Here is a 21,304-nt window from a genome sequence, read left to right on the forward strand (position 1 = left end):
TTAAGACAGCAGAGGTTAATGGGCTGATAAAGATAGTAAAGAAACAGGAAAGATGCAAGTGGACTTGAAGAAAAGGGACAGTAATAGATAAAGTAGATATAGGTCTATGTTAATTAATTATATAAAATGCAATGTATATGAATGATTGCATAAAATACAATGCACAGAAATGAAACACATTGTATGTTATTTTGTGCAAACTAAACACTTTTTTTTAAAGAAAAGGATCTCTTTAAGGAAGAAGGGTGAGAATGCCATTCTGAAGGCTAAAATGCACCTGTCCAAGCCATGGTCGTCTCAATATTCTTGTATATACTTGCATAGCTGTTTCAAAAGTCTTCTTTTCCAATGGAGAAGATGGAACATAAATAAGGAAAAACAAAGAAAATTGGTTATCTGTAAATAGTGGCTTTAACGAAGAATATTGCCCGTATACACCATGAACTGCCAAAAGAACAAATAAATCTCTCTGGGAAGAAATACAACCAAAATACTCTTCAGAAGTGAAGAAAAGTTTGTCTCACATACCTATTTTGAGCATGCAATCAATCCCTGGAGTAAAACCATCAAGTTTTGTGAACAGGACCTCTCGACACAGTAACTGAGTCTCAAGAATAGCAGGAGTTGTATCCTACATCAGGTTCCTAAGAGGGGGAGTTGAATCTATGGCAACGACCAACAGCATCAGACTACATTTTGAAAGAATGTTTTCTAACTAAACTCTTGACTAAACTAAGAATGCTTATTATTACCATCAGTTGTTGTTGTTGTTGTTGTTAGGTGCCGTCGAGTCGCTTGCGACTCATAGCGACCCTATGTACAACAGCCTAAACTCTGCTCTGTCCTGTGACAATCACACTGCCTCTGACACTCCCATCCCGATTATCCCAGTCACTGTGTCAATCCACCTCATAGAAGGTCTTCCCCTCCTGCACCATCACTCTACCCTCCCAAGCGTGATGCCCCTCTCCAAGGACTTGTCCTTCCTTACAACATGTCCAAAGTATGTCAGACGGAGCCTCAGAATCCTTACCTCGAAGTAGCAGCCTGGTTTAACCCTCTCCAGGACGAATCTGTTTGTTTTCTTGGCAGTCCATGGTACATTCAATACTCTTCTCCAGCACCATAGCTCAAAGGCATCAATTCTCCTTCTATCCTTTCTAGGCATTGTCCAACTCTCTGATGCATAATAAGTGATTGCAAAAGAATAGCCTGTATCAGACACACCTTAGTCTCCAGAGTGACATCATTGCTCTTCAGTACCCTGGGGAGGTCCCTAACAGCAGACTTTGCCATCTCTATGTGTTTCTTTTGGGTTTTTTTTATTTCCTGACTACTGGTGCCAACATTTTATTAGTTATTCTTGTCAACAAAATACATCAAAAAGAAGAAATAACAGGTATCCAAATACGAAAATCTCAAGCCCATTCCTGTCCAGTCAGGACTGACTCAGAGTTGATCCTCCATCCACCAGGTTTTCCAAGCCTGTACATCATATAGGAGGAGACTGTTGATCCTTGAGGAACGGTTCATGGAGTCTGACCACTAGAGAGGCATCGTCTTTGCACTAGAAGAGCAACTTCTGATGTTCCCAGGACACCAGAGTTCCCATGCTGATAGATAAGGCAGAAATACATTATCTCAACTCAGAGAAATATTGCTTGCAGGGCATAAAATTTCAAGCCTCGAGTAATCCATGGAAAATATATCCAAGCACAATTCAGCATGTTTCAACATGCCAGAACAATATGCAAAGATTGTATTGTGTTTTTTTATACACTATCAATGAATAATTTTTTTTAAAAATGAAGTAAATAATTCCTCTTAAAAATTGGGTTTTATTGTAATGACAGGAGTCCAGAATGAAGGCTGCATAGTGGAGTGGCCCTGGGGGGAGGGATTGTATAACAATGAAAGAATTTTTCTTTTACTTTTCAAAGAGAACAGTGAACTGGGGAGGAAGGAGGGAGGCTGGGCAGGGAGAAAAGTGCAACAATGAATGAATGGAAATCCAAAGTCTCTGTAAACTTTTATAAAAATTAATTAAAAAAAGAAAGAAATTTCCATCATGGGATTTTTAACAGCATCAAAGGCTGTTCCTTAGAAATTCCTAGCCATATCTTTAAGAAATAGATTTGCTATCTCCTTAGGCTAGAAATCAAGGTAGCCACTAAATTATATTTCGGAGAAATGTAAAACAATGTGGGAAATATGATCCAAATATACTGATAATTAGAAATAGTTTGTTTACCAAACAGGCTTACCAAATTATTTGCATTCTCTTTCTACACTTACTTACAAGTACATGGTCATATACACCTGTATGATATAGAATGAATAAAAAAACTGGTGTGATTTTAATAAAATCCATGTTCAGTTAAAAAAATTAACATCAAAATAAACAAAATGCTTAGGAATAAATTTACCAAAAGTTTAAGAATTGAAACTAGCATGCATCAGGCTATAATCTATGTATTAAAAATAAAGGTGAAGCCAGAAAGTTTGATGGAACTTTCTGATGCAGAATTTAGAAAAAAGATGATTGAATGTTTTCAATGGATGAAAAACAAACTTGAAGAATTACAGGACACTACAGTCAAAAATCAGGAGGAACTTAAAAAAACAGTCCAAAACAATGCAGAGAAAACAAATGAGGCATTAGAAGCACTGGGAAAACAAGAAATCATAATTCAAAATATGAAATCGAAGGTTTCTGATGCTGTCAACATGATTGAGGGACATACAAATAGAGGTGAAGAGATGGAAAACAGAATTAGTGAAGTAGAAGATAGAATTGCCACCACAGATATAACTGAGAAAAAAGCAGAAGCAAAGAAGAAGGAAACAGAAGAAAACTTAAGAATAATGTGGGATACCATTAAAAGAAATAACATCCACATCATTGGAATCCCAGAACGGGAAGAAACAAGTAAAGGCACTGAAAAAGTTGTGGAAGAATTACTAGAGGAAAACTTTCCAGGTATAATGAAGAATGACAGAATATATATTCAAGAAGCTGAGTGTGAAAGAGGACACATTTTAAGCATGAGATACTCTAAGAAGCCTGGAGACAAGAGGATGCATAAGAGCTGTTTAAAATTAGAAGGAAATAGGTATGAATAATGAACAGGAAAATGATGAGAGATACTGTTATTCAGCCATATCGAAGTTTTCCAGAACTTTGAAATTAGCCACTCATATTATTTACTAGAAAGTAAGAAGAATGATTAGCATTATCCTTAGTTCAGTAAATTTTAATTTTTTTAAAAGAATTATTTTATGTAAAGTTGTCAGTCAAATATAGATACACTGAAAACTGCATTTGTTATTAATATTCTTGGGGTTTTTTTTGTGCTTTCACATTTTTCCCTTTAAAAACTATCAAGTGATTGTGCAATTTCTATCAAATGATTTCTTGAAGATAGAAATACTAGTTCCTGTAATACACTGAACTTGTATAGCTCTGGGTAAAATATGGCAAGAGAAAGAAGAAAATCTTAATTTTAAAGATCTATATTTTTTCTTCATTTTGGAGTCTGAATAAGTATTGGACTAGGAAAAAAAACCCTAAGACACAAGTTTGTATTTAAATATTCAAATTGGTCATTTTCACTTATTTCATTAAAGATAGCCATTCTCCTAACCTCACTTAAACATATTCCCACTCCTGTGTGTAATTGCATATAAGGTCCACGCATATACTATTTTATTCATGAAACTTTATTTGATCTACCTGGTTTGACAGATATGCTTGTCCTTGTATGTTGTAGGGAAAATGTGAATAAGTTAAATACCATTAACACGTTGCCTCACACTTTTAAATTGACGACCGTGCTTAGAAACATTTTTTTAATGTATTACCATCATTTGCGGCAACGTATTAAAAGATTTTTGATAAGCAATACTCAAATATACTTATCTACTGGGTTAGTTCAGGACAAAATATTTTCTCTTTCTAGACAGTATACTTTTGAAAAGGCAAAAGACCACCTAGGAAATTAAGTAAAACATCAGTGCTGAAATGTGAACCATTGCATTGGGAATATCTAATAAGAATGAAATTTGATTGCTGTGGCTCCTTCAATATTAGTTGGTTAAGCCAAGACATAACTTTGTCTTCTCAATCATCTTCTTGAATGAAGTCTTGACCTCCTTGTTCCTCACACTGTAGACTAGAGGGTTGAGCATGGGGATGACCATAGTATAGAACACCGATGCCATTTTGTCCGTGTCCATGGAGTGACTGGAGCTGGGTTGTAGGTACATGAAAATGACTGTCCCATAGAAGATAGAGACTGCGGTGAGGTGGGAAGCACAGGTGGATAAAGTCTTCTGACATCCTTCGGAGGAATGCATTTTTAGAATAGTGATAAATATAAACAGATAGGACATCAAGACAACCAGAATAGCAAAAAATATACTGAAGCTCACCACTAAAATAAGAACCATCTCATTAACATGTCTCTCAGAGCAAGAGAGGATCATGACAGCTGGAATATCACAGAAAAAGTGATTGACCACGTTGGACTTACAGAAGGAGAGACTGAATGCGTCCCCCGTGTAGATGGAGGCATTTAGGAAACCAAAGAGGTAGCAACTACTGGTCAGACAAGCACACACAGCTGTTGTCATGCTGCTGGTGTAATGGAGGGGTTTGCACACTGCTACGTAGCGGTCATAGGCCATAGAGGCCAACAGGAAATTTTCCACAGTTGCAAATACTGCAAGAAAGAACATTTGAGCAGCACATGCATTATAGGAGATGATATTGTCTCCTTTGAGCAAACCAGCCAACACCGTGGGAGTGACAGCTGAGGAATAACAAAGATCCACCAGCGACAGGTTGCTGAGGAAAAAGTACATGGGAATATGGAGACGAGAATCCAGCAAAATGAGTACAATCATTCCCAGGTTCCCAAGCACATTGACGAGGTAAATGAGCGTGAACAGTATGAAGAAGGTAATCCAAAGCTCTGGGACACTGGTTATTCCTAACAGGATGAACTGTGTCACTTCCGTACTGTTCTCCATTTATATTGAGAATTAACTCATGCCTTGTGTCAATGAGGAATAAAAGAGCAGAGTGTTCAATGGAGCACAAGGTGGCAGTGAAATAGAAATGATAGCATTAATATTGAATGAAGACTTCTATGCTGATTTTTAGAAAGGTGAGTGGTGACATGCAGGGATTTAAGCCATAGCTGAATTCTTGACATCTGGTAGCCTCTTTCTTCTACTTGTCTTTCTTTTCACTCATGGTTGCTGTTCATGCCCTTCATTCTCTATTGTTTTGTGCATAAGAATCAGAATGGATTCACAGCTGACTCTCCACAGGGTTTTAAAAGTCTGTAAATCACATGAGAGGAAATTGCTCCTATTTCTTCTATGGACCAGATGGTGGATTTGAATTGTCTGCCTTTGGGTTGGCAGCTTAACTGCTCACCCATGTGAGAGAATATTTCAACCACTCTACATGAGGCATTATATTGCTTTAAGTTATTCCTTAAAAAATACATATTTCAACTTGGATCAAAGGAGTCTCATTTATTTAAACTCATTCTTTCTCCTCTTACTGGCATCTTTAATAAATCCCCAACACTGAGTTACAAATTTATAGGTGTGGGTGCATTTTTTTCCTGAATATCTGCAAAGGTAAAGATATATATTTTAATGTTATATTTTTTAAATTTTGAAGCTATTCATCTGTAAGCACATTATTTCACATATTTTGCATGAATTATAAGTTTTTGGCAGGGCATTAATCCTTTCCCAGCAACTATTCTCTATCATTTTCCATATAATGATTCACATTTTCATTTTATAAGTCGTGGTTAAAGCCTTATATTTAACAACTTTGATATACATAAGCTTTTATTTAAAAACAACAACAACAACACTCCAAAACAAACCCAACATTTGTTGTTGTTTAATGTAAACAACAAATGATAATAGATGCAAAGATACTAACATCTTGTCAATTAATTCTCTTTTTAATGTTAAGTATGCAGAAAGTTAGGTCATCATGTACAATTATAGAGCTAGTATGAGGGAGATTCAGGACTCAAGGTTTAAACCCACATTTTAATAAATAAAAATCCTGGACTTTTAGCCCTGTCAACATTTATAGATGTTTTAATAATTTTAGGAGTAAGATTGTGGGGAAAATGTAAAATAGTGTAGGGTCTAATAGTTAAATTGAGACTCTTACTACACAGCTCAAAAAAAGATATCATTTAACTATTTTTTTCAACCTTATTTTCTTAAAACTATACCTTTAATCAGTAACCACCAGGTAGTGAACATGATGGAGTTACCATCTACTCAATCAAAGAACCATCTTTTCCTCCTACTGTTTTTGGTTGTTTGTTTTTTGTGGTTTTTTTTTTTTTTTAATTTCCCATCCCCATCTTCTTTAGAAAATAAGAAAAGATGTTTTCTAAGTATCACTGAAATGCATAGTGATGGACATCTATATATTCCAAGTTTAACTTACATGAGTTAGAAAAATTTCTGTAACTTTTAGTCTGGACTCACAACAGAGCACATAATGTTTTCACAATACTTTTTTTTTCTTGAATCACAGCATTCACTAACAGTGTACATGAAATAGAAAATTTACCTACAATCACTCAAAAAAAACCCCAAAAAACAAACCAACAAAACACCCCAAAACTATGAGTGCAAGATGATTCTGAATTGTCAGTTTAAAATCAGAAATTAATGTATGGAATGAAAGATAAAATATTATTAAAGAATTTGGTACTGGCCAAAAAGTTCCAAGTATTTTTTTAAATTGTGAAAGATGGCTAAAAGTACATTAAGATGTAGTAGAGGTTTTGTATTGAAGTCTTCTAGTCACTGTATGTTTCTTCTGTCCTTGGAAATGTGTCTTATCTCCTCCTTATTTATAAGGCAAACATAATACAAGATGTCTCTCACATAATTCATAGGCTGTTATTGCTTTGAATAGCAAATGAGGAAAAATAGGGGGGGAAAAACCCCTCAGCATTATTGTCATTGTGTTGGTTCAGACTCAGCATAATTGGGTTTCTGAGGCTGTAAATGTAAACAATCAGAGACTGCCCGTCTTGCTCATATGGAGAGGCTGGTGGTGATGAACTCCTAGATTCACAGCCTTTACGTGGGCAAAGTAACTCACCTGGGTCGCCAGAGCTTCCCCAATGTGGAAAGATCCAGAAAATAATTCATGAAGGAGTTATTCTGAAATTACTCATTATATTTCACTTTTTCCCCCAATAGTTTTCCTTGGCTGTGGCTTAAGACTCATGCAAATAATCAGTTTGAGGGAGATTGACTTAGCTTCTCTCAATAATTAGCATTCACTTCAATAAATAAATTACCAAAAGTGCTCTGCCCACATTTGGGTCCTTCTAAAATCAGATCATACAAAGTATGTTGATATTCTAGGAGAGAGAGATTTCACAGGAGCCAAAAGAGAGTTCAGAAAACACACAGATCTCAGGGGATATACCCAAGAGGCCATCTTCACCTTCTCATACCTCTTACAAAAAGAAGAGGTAATTACACTGCCCATGGGAAGTTTACTGATTTGGCAAACGCGCTCATGTCATACTTCTTTCTTTACTTCATGTCTTACTTCTTTCTTTACTTCATGTCTTACTTCTTACTTTACTTCATGTCTTACTTCTTACTTTACTTCATGTCTTACTTCTTTCTTTACTTCATGTCTTTCTTTTTTTTCTGTTTCCTCTTAAAATATAATTTACATATGGTAACATAATCCATTTCTAATGTATCACTGCAACTTTGGTCAGATGTCTATGATCATACAATCATTTCCACAATATAGCACAGTTTCTACAACTGAATAAACTTTCCTGGTCTTCTTGGCGATTATACCCTCCTCCCAATCATTTTTCTTTTCAACCATTAAACCATATTGTTTACACATAACTTTTGTTTTCATGAATGTCATCTAAATATAGTATGTAAAATACAGTCTGTAAATGTAGTATGTAAAATTAGTATGTAAACTTCAGCACTAATGTCTTTCCCCAAGCATAGAGTGCTGAGACTAATTAAAAATGTTACCTTTATCCTTAGTGAAATTATTCTTATTGTTGTATTTAATTATATTATTGGACAGCACAAACTATTTATTTCCCAGCTAAAAGATTATTGAAACTAGTATACTATTTATCCATCCTCCAGCTATATTAATTCAAGTATTAATAACTACTCTAAATATTCACCTAGTGTTTTAATATGGGTCCCTAGCTTAGCACCTGAAAGCTGGACAATGAGTAAGGGTGGCGGAAGAAGAACTGATGCCTTTTAACTGTGGTATTGGTTACAAGTGTTACTCTCGCCTGGACTGTCAAAAGGACAAACAGATATGTCTTGGAGAAGGTACAGCCAGCGTGACCCTTGGAGGCAAAGATGACAAAGTTTCATCTCACATACTTTGGCCGTGTTGCTAGGAGAGGTTATTAACTGGAAAAGGACATCATGTCTCAAAAGATGGAGGGATGACAAAGGAGAGGAAGACCCTCAACCAGGTGGATTGACAGTGACTACAACAGTGTGCTTGGGTGTGTCAGAGATTATAAGGATGGAATAGGATAGCACAGGGTTCAGATGTGTTGTCCTAGGGTCACCATGAGTTATCCTCGAGTCAGTGGCACCTACTAACTACAACAACATGGAAAAATACTGAGCAACATAAGAAGCAGTAAAGAAAGATGAAAAGATGCCACAGAATCAGTGTACTATAAATGACTGGAAGATTTTCAACCATTTTCGGAAGTAGAATATTATAATGAATCACTGTTATTAAAAGAATAAGCCCAAGATGCACTGAAAGCATTAGTATAAAACAAGATTTCAAGAGTTGACAAGCACTGTGGCAATTGGACAATTAAAACAGACATGGGGGGGGGAAGAAGAATGAACTGGGGATGAGGGTGGAGAAAACAGTGCAACAATGAATGAATGAAAACCCAAAATCTCTGTAAATATTCATGAAAACTAATAAAATTTAATAAAAAAATATAAAAAAAAGACTTCAAGAGTTGACAACATAAAAACTGAGACATTTCATCAAATAAATGCAATGTTAGAAGCACTCATTCATCTGTATTGGAAGATAGTTACTTAGCTAAATAATTGAAAGATTTCAGTATCCATTCTAAATAAAGATGATCCAATGGAATGTCATTGTGAAAATAACATTAATATTATACACAAACAAAATTTTGCTAAAGATAATTCGAAAGAACTTATAGAATTTATTGACAATTCATTGCTAGAAACTGTAGCTGGCTTCAGAAGAGGATGCCAAAAGAAGGATATCTTTGTTGATGTCAGGTGGATCTTGATTGAAAGGAGACAGAGCTAGGAAGATGTTTGCAAAGGATTGAACTCTGTAGCTTACAACAAATTACAGACTACATTTAAAAAAATTGAATTTCTACACCTTTTAATTGTGTACACGTGAAATATGTACACAAAGAGACAGTCATTCAGATAGAACAAGGGGATAGTGTAGGGTGTAAAATCCAGACACGTGGGCATCAGGGTTGTAGTCTTCCACATACTTACTCAACCTGTATGCTGAGAAAATGACGTGTGGAGCTGGAGTAAATGGTGAGAGAAGATTAGTCATTAACCGTCTGTGATATGCAGATGATGCAGGGATACCTGCTGAAAACAAGGATGTGTAGTATTTACTAAAGAAATTCAAAGACCACAATCTTCAGCATGGATTACACCAAAACATAAATAATCCTCACTGTTGTTGTTATGTGCCATTGAATTGCTTGTGACTCATAACGGCCCTATGTACAAGAGCCCTAAACCCTATCCTGTGCCAACCTCACTTTCTACAACACTCCTATTCCCATTACCCCAATCACTGAATCTATGCATCTCACCGAAGGTCTTCCTCTCTTGCACTATCCTTCAAGCCTCCCAAACATGATGTCCCTCTCCAAAGACCAGTTCCTCCTTGCAAAGTATGTCAGATGAAGCTTCAGAATCTTTGCCTCCAAGGAGCGCCTGGTTTCACCCTCACCAGGACAAATCTGTTTGTTCTCCTAGAAGTCCATGGTATTTTCAACACTCTTTTCCCGCACCTCAACTCAAAGGCATCAAATCTCTTTCTGTCATTCCTAGTCATTGTCCAGCTCTCTGACACATACATAGCACACAATTGTAAAGACTATGGCCTAGATCAAGCACACCTTAGTCTCCAGCCTGTCATCTTTACTCTAGTGCTCTGGAGAGGTGCCTGACATCTGACTTTCCCAGTGAAATTTCTCTTGCTTTCCTGACTGCTGGTACCAAGAGTGTTGATTGTGGAACTAAGCAAACTAAAACTGTTAATAATCTCAATCTCTAATGAGGTCCTGCCTCGTTATGTCAAACAGTTCCACCAAGAGAAGGGACGAGGATTAAATGAAGATCCAGAGAGGCTATAGCTGATGACAAATAGCAAAATTTCATTTTTTAGAGAAAGCTTATATAGGTTCTAGTAGTACATCTGCTATAACGATCACATTAGCCCACACAGTCGCAAGATGTTGACTACCTGGACAATCATTAACTTTCACAGGCCTTGGCACAATACAAAGATGTTTTCAAGAATACGTCATTGTGTGCCTTAAAAAACAAATGGTTTCGGTTGATAAGGACACAACATTCTTTAAGGTTTAAGACATTTGCATCATTCTTATTTTTTAACATCTTACTTCCTTGAGTTGTTTACTGTCAAGCAGACACTCTAGCCAAGATGGAGTTACCCTTGCTGGTCTTATGGTACAAGGCTAATGTTCCTCTACAAGTTAGCCAGGCCCCAACAAATCTCTTTATATTCCATCTCGATGCTGCCAATTGGCTCCGTGGTGAGAATCTTTGTTTTCTTGATGTTAAACTTCAATCCATATTGAAGGCTGCAGTCCTTGACCTTCTGCAGCAAGTGCTTCAGTTCCAGCAAGCAGGGTTGTGTCATCTCCATAACGCAGGTTTTTGATGAATCTTCCTCCAACTCTGATGCCACATTCCTCCTCGTACAGCCCAGCGTCCCAGATGATCTGTTCTGCATACAGATTGAAAAGATATGGGGACAGAATAAACCCCTGGCAGACACCTTTCCTGATTTTGAACCAGGCAGTATCTCCTTGTTCTGTTCTAATGACTGCCTCTTGGATCAAGTATAGGTTTCACATAAGCACAATCAAATGTTCTGTGATTCCCATTCTTCTTAGAGTCAACCACAGTTTGTTGTGATTCACACAGCCAAATGCCTTTGCATAGTCAATGAGACACAGATAGACATTCCTCCGGTATTCTCTGCTTTCTGGCAAAATCCAACTAACATTAGCTATAATATTCCTAGTACCATGGCCTCATCTAAACTCAGCCAGCACATCTGGCAGTTCTTTGTTGACATGTTGCTCCAGTTGTTTTTGGGTCATTTTCAACAGAATCTTGCTTACATGTCGTATCAATGACATTGTTTGATAATTTCCTCACTCTGTCGGGTCATCCTTCTCATTAATGAATTAATAAACACCTTAACAGTAAATGGAGGAAATTTGAGGTTGTTAATATTTAATTTCACTTGGATTCGTAATTCATGAAGGCCCATGGAAAGAGTAGTCAGGAAAGCAAAAACCATATTGCATTGGGAACATATGCTACAAAAGACCCATTTAAAATTATTCTGGGAACTAAATGTACCTAAACCTAGCCATAGTGTTTTCAATATAAAAGAGATGGTATCTTTCTTTGAATTATGATTTGGTAAACCTACCATAAAGTGCAGAAGGAATGAACAAATGGATCTTAGGAGAGGTACAACTAGAATGATCTCTAGAAGTGAGGAGGGAGAGACTGTGATGTTATTTTGACATACTAAGTGACTATGATGTTATTTTCACATTCTAAGTGATCAATCCCCAGAGAAGGACATCATGCTTTGTTAGACGGTCACCGGAAAAGAGGAAGATGCTCAAGGAGATGACTTGACACACTGACTACAACAATGAGTTCATACAATGAGCTTAAACAAAGCAACAACTATTAGAACAGAGCAGGACCTGAGGTAGTGTCTTGTTCTGTGGTACACAGAAATTTAAAGGCACTAGGCAGCATCATAATGGATGGAGAAGAGATTGAGGTTGTTAACAGTTACAGTTTGCTTGGCTCCACCATCCGCTCTCCTGGCACCAGCAGTGAGGAAATCAAAAGATGAATTTCATTAGGTAAATCTGATGTCAAGGACCTTTCCAAAGAACTGAGAAGCAATGATGTCAGACTAAAGACTAAGGTGTGCCTGATCCAGTCCATGGTTTTCACAATTACTTGCTATGCATCAGAGAGCTGGACAATTACTAAGGATGACAGAGAAGAATTGATGTCTCCGAGTTGTGGTGCTGGGGAGGAGTCTTGAATATACCAGGGACTTCTAAGAAAACAAGTAATTCTGTCTTAGAGAATGTGGAACCAAATTTTTCCTCTGAAGATAGAATTTTGAAGCTCTGTCTCACATACTTTGGGTGGGTATATTTCCAAGAGGGACTGATCCTTGGAGAAGGACATCACGCTCGGAAGTATGGAGGGGCATTGCAGGAGAGAAAGACCCCAAATGAGATGGATTGATGCAGTAATAAGGCAATGGGGGTAGGTGTGTCGGAGTCAGTGAGACTGGCTGAGGTCAGGGAAGGCTTCAGAGCTGTTGTACATAGGATCACTATGCGTCACAGAAGACTTAATGGCATACACCAACACCGACAACAAACAACAAGAAACATTTATGGCAAATTTGTTTTGTGTCATCAGAAGCTGACCTCAAATTCAAGGAATTCATTTCCATTTTTCAAACCTTGCCTTCCTGTTTATAAAGATGGAGATAATAATACCACATATCCCTCCTGAAATTTTTAAGATTAAGTAAAAATATATGTGTGTGTGCCTGTGTGCACAGTATCTAGCATTCATCAGATGATCACTAAAATTGTTTTATTGTGTTATTTATATTAATGTTAGTACTACTCAATGACAACTCTTCTATAATTGCAACTGTTGTTGTCCTGTGCTGTTGAATCAGAACAGACACATAGTTGACCTTCTAGGTAGTTCTCAGAGGCAGTATATCACATGAGATGAGATTGCCCGTTCTTCTCCTGTAGAGCAGCTGGTGGATTTGAACCACTTGCTTTTAGGATTACAGCACAGCTTCCTATCACTGTACCACAGAGCTCCTTTAATTGTATATAAGATTATGCAACTTCGTCAAGATCACACACATACACACACATTAAAAGATAGTATTAGAAAGGATAGTTGTTGGTGATGTGTGTCATTGAGTCAACCGCAACAAATAGTGACCCTATGTACAAGAGCTCTGATGTCTGTTCTGACCTAACCCAGTCTCACTGACTTCAACACACCTACCCCCACTGACCCAGTTACTCTATCAATTCGTCTCATTCAGGGTCATCTTCTCCTATGCTTTTCCTCCACCTTCTTCAAGAACTGGTCCCTCTTGGTGAAATGCCCAAAATATGTGAGATAGAGCTTGAAAATCCTACCTCTCAAGGAGAAACCTGGTTTCACCCTCTCCAAGAGAGACCTATTTGTTTTCTTGGTAGTCCATGGTGTGTTCAAGACTCTTCTCCAGCACCACAACCCAAAGGCATCAAATCTTCTTCTGTCATCCTTACTCATTTTCTAGCTCTTTGACACATAGCAAGTAATTGTGAAGACCATGGCCTGGATCTGCCAACAATCAACAAAAAATGCAACTATTGGTTTCTTCCTGTTGAGAACAGAGAGAGAATAATTACAAAGATATAGCAAAAAAATCAGTCCAAAAGGTTGACGGGCCATAGGAACCTCAACTATCATGACTGAGACTACAAGAACTAAGTGGTGCCCAGCGCCCACCACTGATCACTCTAAAGGGGATCACAATAGACAATCCTAGATAGAGTGGAGGGAAATGTGGAATATAAAGCAAAAGGCATTTTAAGAAATCCAGGACACAGAGGGATATGGATGTGCAGGGCGAGGAGGGAATTAATCATTGAGTTGTACAATTTGATGCGTGGGGGCTGAGGGAAATTGAAAGAGTTTGTTTGAATTTGTGTTGGAGTTTTTTTAATAAACTAGTAGGAAAAAAGCAGTAAAAAAGGAATAAAAACAGAAAAGAGTGGAAAAAGCCCTCCATTCAAAATGAGACTTCAAATCAAAGAATTATGATGATAGTCGGTCAGATAACCAGAAAGATCTAGAATTAAAATGTTAATTCACATTGTATAAGACCAAAATTAGCAAAAAAGTCAGTAACTAATATAGTAAGGTATTTAAATTAATGAAAGACTATGTCTGTGAGTGGGGTGAAGGAAATGGGTAAGGTCTTTTGTGAAAAATAGTGTATTACAACTTTGTAAATAAATCAGAAAAAAAGATAAGAAATTTTAAAGAAAGACAGCCAGAATTTGTGGTTTGATAAAAACTGGTAGCATCCCTAACTATGATGCTTAGTCAGTCTTCAAACCTGGAAGCAAACTAACCCCAACTTCTCAACTGCAAGACAAATAAAAAATAGGCCTATAACACTGTGTGGTTCGTAATCAGGAAAGGAGTGTGTCAGGAACAAATCCTGTCTCCATACATTTTCAATCGATATGCACAACAGATCATTTGGGAGGCTGAGCTGTATGAGGAGGAATGTGGCATCAGGATTGGAGGAAGACTCATCAATAATCTATGTTATGTAGATGATCCGATCTTGCTTGTTGAAACTGAGGAGGACCTGATGTGCTTGAAGCCCAACATCAAGAAGACAAAGATTCGCACCACTGAGCCGACTGGCAGCACCGTGACAGATGGAGAAGAGATTGACCTTGTTAAAAACTACAGCTTGCTCAGCTGCACAATCAACACTCAACACCAGCAGTCAGGAAATCAAATGACGAATTGCACTGGGAAAATCTGCTGTTCAGGGACCTCCCCAGTCTACTGAAAAGAAAGGACAGTAGGCAAAACCAATTTTGGAAGAAATCTTGACTGAAAGCTTCCTGAATTTGATGAAAGGTAAGAATCTATACATGAAAGACATTTGCACTAAAAAAAAAAAAAAGAAAGAAAGAAAGAAATTTGCACTCTAATTAGAAAAAGAAAAGAATTCAGCAATTCCACTACTGGGAATATATATACCCTAAAGAAGCCATAACTGCCACCAAGGCAGATAATATGCACACCCATGTTTATTGCGGTGTTGTTCACAATAGCAAAGAGTTGAAAACAACCTAAGTGCCCATCAACAAACGAATGGATAGAGAAGCTGTGGTATATTCACACAATGGAATACTACGCTGCATTGAAAAACAAGGAACTCCTGCAATATTATTCAAAATGGGTGACCCTGGAAGGCATTATGCTGAGTGAAATATCTCAGTCACGAAAGGACAAACGCTGCATAGTTCCACTGTTGTAGAATGGGGCTAACATCAGGGTTGGAGTGAGACTGAGAACAATTGTATAAATTATGTATACTGCATTGAAACAGATGAGGGAGAGAATAATTTAAAACAGATATATGATAGGATATTATGGTTATCACAAGAGTCCAGAATGAAGGTTGCGTAGTGAAGTGTACTGGGGGTGTGTGTGTGGGAGGGATTGTAAACCAATGAAAGCCTTTCTTCTATTTTTCAAAGAGAAAAGTGAACTGGGGGCGGGGGGAGAGAGGTAAGAAGGGAGAAAAATGCAACAGTGAATGAATGGAAATTCAAAGTCTCTGTAAATGGTCGTTAAAATTAATTAAAAAAAAAACTTTACACCAAAAAAAAAGAAAAAGAACTATACACCAAGAGATGTTACACTCAAACTATTCAAAAGCTTGAAAAAGAAAGGACATTAAGAACAGGAAGAGAAAAAAAATAGGCAATATGCAAGTCTTAGAAACAGAGATCAGGAGTCAATGGATTGATTTTTTTTACCATTATAGATTTTATTTCTTTTGTTTTGCAGTTTTATTGTAATTTGAGTGGAAGTTTATAAAGAACACTGGGTGTTGGCAATTTCCAAACAAAAAGTCAAGCCAATTTGGTCAAAAAAATAAATAAAAAAAAAAAAACAACCGGCCCCCCCGTAAGTCCAAAATGAACCTCCCTTTCACTATCCCAGTAAGCATTCTTTGCCTATCAATTAATTTTCTTCTCCTCCTCCATTTCCCTCCCTGGTAGCAGTACTAGATTGATTCTCTCTGTATGTAAACATTTGTCTTTATATTGCTTTTTATGATGTGGTCTTCCATAGTATTTGTTCTTTTGTGATTGACTTATTTCACTCAACATAAAGCCCTCTAGACTCATCCATGTTGGGTCCTGTGCCACAGCTTCTTGTTTTTCAGCGCTGCTTAGTGCTGCATTGTGTAAACACGCTATCACTGCTTCCTTGCTTTAGTGGAAAGGAGCCATGCATTTTTGCCAGAAACAGTTGAATATTGAGCTGATTCTGAAATCTTATGACCAATCACCAATTCAAAGAAACCTCCAGGCTGTCAATTCTGAGTTTCACCCACCTTGCTAGCTAAGCTCCTTTATTATGCAAGTTTAACATTAACATCTTAAAAGCAAAGCAGTGCTGAAAAACAAAGTTTATGGTCCACTTTGTTCACATTTGTTATGCGCTACCAACCTACACCAAATGGCTTCATCAGGTTCTAATGTCCTTCTGTAACACCTATCATGCTTTTCTGTGTTACATAAATATCCTGGTCTCTGATAAGATGAAGAATAAGGTTTCTCATCTAAGCAAACATGTATGAGTAACTCTTTTTATCATCTTGATGTAAATGGATCTTCAGTTTGTAAGTATCTTTCTGCAAGCTCATCAGGAGTAGTTTTGGATTGAGCTGCTCTGTCCGCTGATCAACGTGCCCACTTTTAAGTCAATGTAGTTTGTTTTTCTTTTTCTACTTGAAATTAATTACCTTTTTTGACGTTTAGTGAGTAGAGTGGTGACTGTTTCCCTGCAACAACAATAACATCATGGACCTTGGCAAGGAAAGGAACAGGCCTTTATCGCTTGTTCTGAGAGAGAAGTCACTGGCAGCAGAGAAGGTCAAAATGGCGAGAAGGCAAACAAAGACAGATTCTTTTTATAGGAGCTTTTAGGGAGGACCAGTGAAGATGATGGCAAGAATATTAATTTCTTCTGGACTAAAGAAAATGTATACTAAAAACATGTAAGATGTTATAAATAAAGTAAAATTTAGATTAAAAAAATAGTATCAAGCTGTCTATTAGATTTTCCTTACATTTTCCTTACCCTTTATCCCTCATTCACTCTTCTTCAGGGAGCTGGTGATTTTGAAAATATAAATCGGGAGGGGACTTGATACATTGACTTTTGTCTGGAAAAGTCTTTGTAAAGCATAAGTAAATTTGTGGAAGCAAAAGAGGAAGGAAAGAGGATAGAACCAGTTTGCCTGGTTAAGACTAATGTGTTGTTGTTATTGATTGCCATCAAGTCGAACACAACTCATAGCGACCCTATAAACCAAAGGCCTGAAGCCTTTCTGTAACTATCGTTACAGCATTATCAAGTATTCCGGGATTCCCCTCCTTCTCAAAGTTAGTCACAGATTCCTGTGCTTCACACAGTCAAATACCTCTGCTTAGTCAATGAAACACATACCGATATTCCTCTGGTATGCTCTGCTTTCAACTAAGATCCATTTAACATTGGCTGGAATATCCCTAGGACTACTGCCTCTTCTAAACTCCACCTTCATTTTTAGCAGTTTTCAGTTGATGTGCTGTTCCAGTCATTTGAGGATAATTTTCAGCAGGATCTTGCTTGCATGTGAAATTAATGATATTGTTCAGTAATTCCCATACTCTGTTGGGCCACCTTTTTTTGAAATGGGAATGAGTATGTATCTATACCAGTGAGTTGGCCATGTGGTTGTCCTCTAGAATTCTTGGCACAGCCTGTTTAGCATGTCCAGGACAGCATCTGATGGAAGAATATGGCAGTTGCCCCCCCACCCCCAAGCTTGATCACTCTCTGAGAAACTTGATAACATCTAAGCTGGTCATATCAAGGACCAGACCAGACAATGGATCCTGGTAAGAGTCTGAGCTTGGAAAAAAAAGTGCTAAAGCGTAACTTAATTAACACATCAAATTCCCAAGAAATACCATCTTAATCCTCCCCAGGACCCTTATAAAAAGGAAACCCCTGCCCCAAACTGCCCACACACCAATTGGATACTGTCTGCATGCCATACTGCTGGGTCACTTGGCGTCCCTCCGAGACAGCGCAATAAAGGCCTGTTCATTTCTTGGGACCAGTTCCTTTCTTTATTTCTCCCCCTTGCGCCCTCGTGTTCTTTTTTTTATATCTAACAGCATCTGTTGAAATATGTCACTTCAACAGGTATGTTGTCAATTCCCGGTGCCTTGTTTTTCCTTATTCTTTCATAGCAGATTGAACTTCCTCTTTCATCACCATAGGCTCTTGATCATATGTTGTTTCATGAAATTCTTCTGTATCAGTCAATTCTCTTTGATATGATACTGTGTACTCTTTCCATCTTCATTTGATGCTTCCTAGGTCATTCAACATTCTGCCCACAGCATCCTTAAGTATTGCAACTTGAGGCTTCAATTTGTTCTTCAATTCCTCCAGCTTAAGAAATGCTGAGCAAGTTTGTCCCTTTTGACTTTCCACCTGGCTGCATGGACACCGTTCCATTGCATGGATATTGCCGCATTGTATGGGCACCTCACAGCCATATGACTACCACCCTATGGCACCTGCTACAAAAGCACCAGTACCCAGGAGAATATAGAAGAAATGGGAGGACAGAGGTTGTGGGAGGCCTGAGCCATTAAACCAGAGTTGCCTGGGGGCAGGGGTTAGCAGCTGCTGGAGGGACAAGGAAAGGCAATTGAGCTGGACCCTGGCAGGGTGGGGTGAAAGTGGAAGTACAACACACACACTGAAGGAAAGCAGCTCTTTTGGGTGAAATGCTTGTCTCTCAAATATTACTCTAAAGCTGAGCACCCAAATTACAACAGACTAGGGAGAAGGATTAGTTCTCTACTTCCAAAATAATAGGCCTTTAAAAACCCTAGTTACAACAGAGCATACTTAGATTAGACTAGCAGGTATGGCACCAGAGACCGAGCTTTCTTACTGGGAAGCACAAAGGAAGAGGAAAAAATGCAAACAGACCCTAGTGATTAGAATGCAGAATGTGAGAAGTATGAATGTAGGAAAATTAGAGATTGTTAAAGAAGAAATGTAAAGCATATATATTGACATACTAGGCATTGAAATGGATTGGCATAGAGCATTTTGAATCAGACGATCATGTGATCTACTCATATGATCTCTTGTCATAACAGATGTTATATTCATAAGTAAGGGAGCTTTCTGGTGGCCTAGGGGGATGGATTTGCACTACCAATCCAAAGACAGGTAACTTGATTCCACCAGCTGTTCTGTGAGAAAGATTGGCAGTCTCATCTAGTGCAGTTTGCAGCCTTGGTAAATTTATATCTATATTTCCATCAGCATGGAGGTGCAATATTTTACATTGTCTTTTTTATTTACATTTCTCAAATGACTAATGGAGCCCTGGCTGTACAGTGGTCTGTTAGGCTGCTACCTGATAAATCCAACAGCTTCCCTGTGAGGGGAAAAAAATGAGGCAATCTGTTCCCATTTGCAGCCTTTACCAACAGTAAGAGAATTGATGTCCTTGAGACATTGTGTTGAAGAAGAGTACTGAATATTCGATAGACTACCAAAACAACAAACAGATATATCTTGGAGAAGGTGCAGCCAGGGTACTCTTTGGAGGCAAAAATAACAAAGTTTCATCACACACATTTTGGCCATATCGCTAGCATAGGCTTTACCTTGATGAGAGACGTCATGGTTAGGAAGATGGAGATTCAACAAGAAAGACCCTCAACCAGGAATACTGGCACATGACTGCAGCAATGCGCTTGATAATGAATGTCAGAGATTGTGATATGGCATAGGTTAGGAGAAGGTTCCGCTCTTTTGTTCACAGGGTCATTTTGAGTCATATTTGACTTGACCGCACCTAACAACAACAACAGCCAGCATTAAGTTAGTTAATAATGATATTGAGCATCTTTCATATCCTATTGACCATTTTCTGTTGAAACCGTTTGCCCATATTTTACTTTTTTTCTTTTATTTTTTTGTTGTTAAATTTGGGAGGTTTTTATTCCTTCAGTTTGTTCATTATGAATCTTAAGCCTTTATAAGGTATGTAAGTGAAAGCAAATACAAGCCCACTGCCATTTTTAGTTGATTCTGCCCCATGAAGACTCTTCTTTATGTTCTGAAGCTGTAAGTTGTTAAGGAATGAAACAGGCATATTTCTACCTCAGAGAGGCTGGTTAATTTGACCCCCTGACTTTATAGTTATGAGCATAATAAGTGGCACATTACATCATCAGATCTGTCTATTTGTTGATAAAGTCTGTTCATGAACAGTTTTTACTTTTGACCAAGTACTATTTATCTATTTTGTCTTGTGTTGTTTGTGGTATCATATCTAAGAATATATTGCTTTAATATTAGATCTTCAAGTCCTGAAACACTACTTATATGTCCAGTTCTGTGACTTTAATGGTTTTAATTCTTACAGTCAGACCTTTGATCCATTTTGCGTTGATCTTTATATATGATATAAATAAAGTTTCATTTTATGTATACGAAAACTAAGTTGTTCTAAGTGTGTTATGTTGTTATTGTGTAGTATTAAGTCAGAAACAACCCACAGATGACCCTCCAACTACAGGATTTTCAAAGGCAGGAAATCACATAGAGCAGCAGGTAGCTTTGAACCATTGCCTTCACGTTGACAGCATTTATCCTTATCACTAGGCCACCAAAGACTATCTTCCCCCCCCCCATTGAATGGACTTAGTACACTTATAAAAATAATTGTATGGATTTATTTCTGGTCTCTAAATTCCGTTACTTTTGCCAATATATCTATCATTACACCCATATAAAAAAGTTATATTACTGTAGTTTTATATATTTGATATTGCAAAGTATTAATCATATTTTGATAGTTTTCAATTTTGCTTTGGCCATCTAATTTTTTTTCACAGTTCAAGATGTATTTCATCATTTGAGGATTATTGTTGCTGTTGTTGTTGTTGTTATGGGTTTTCGAGTTGCCTGTGACTCATAGTAACTCTATGAACACTAGCCCTAAACCCTGTTCTATCCTGTGCCAATCTTATTGTGTCCG

At 37.5% G+C, this 21,304-nt stretch overlaps 1 protein-coding gene across 1 annotated transcript; it reads right to left on the bottom strand.

Annotated features, from left to right (window-relative positions):
• Positions 1-4,086: 4,086 nt before the first annotated feature.
• On the bottom strand, positions 4,087-5,031 carry LOC102869421 (olfactory receptor 5B3-like). Its single transcript, XM_006900464.1, has one exon. The coding sequence runs from the start codon at positions 5,029-5,031 to the stop codon at positions 4,087-4,089; it is 945 nt and encodes a 314-aa protein (XP_006900526.1).
• Between the last annotated feature and the right edge of the window lie 16,273 nt (positions 5,032-21,304).

The sequence above is a fragment of the Elephantulus edwardii genome, unplaced genomic scaffold (genome assembly GCF_000299155.1).
Source record: "Elephantulus edwardii isolate Elephantulus edwardi_28Jun2011 unplaced genomic scaffold, EleEdw1.0 scaffold00284, whole genome shotgun sequence".
Classification (NCBI taxonomy): domain Eukaryota; kingdom Metazoa; phylum Chordata; class Mammalia; order Macroscelidea; family Macroscelididae; genus Elephantulus; species Elephantulus edwardii.

Bases quoted from the DNA above. Each gene is read 5' to 3' on its own strand.
- LOC102869421 (XM_006900464.1), bottom strand. From the start codon at position 5,031: ATGGAGAACAGTACGGAAGTGACACAGTTCATCCTGTTAGGAATAACC.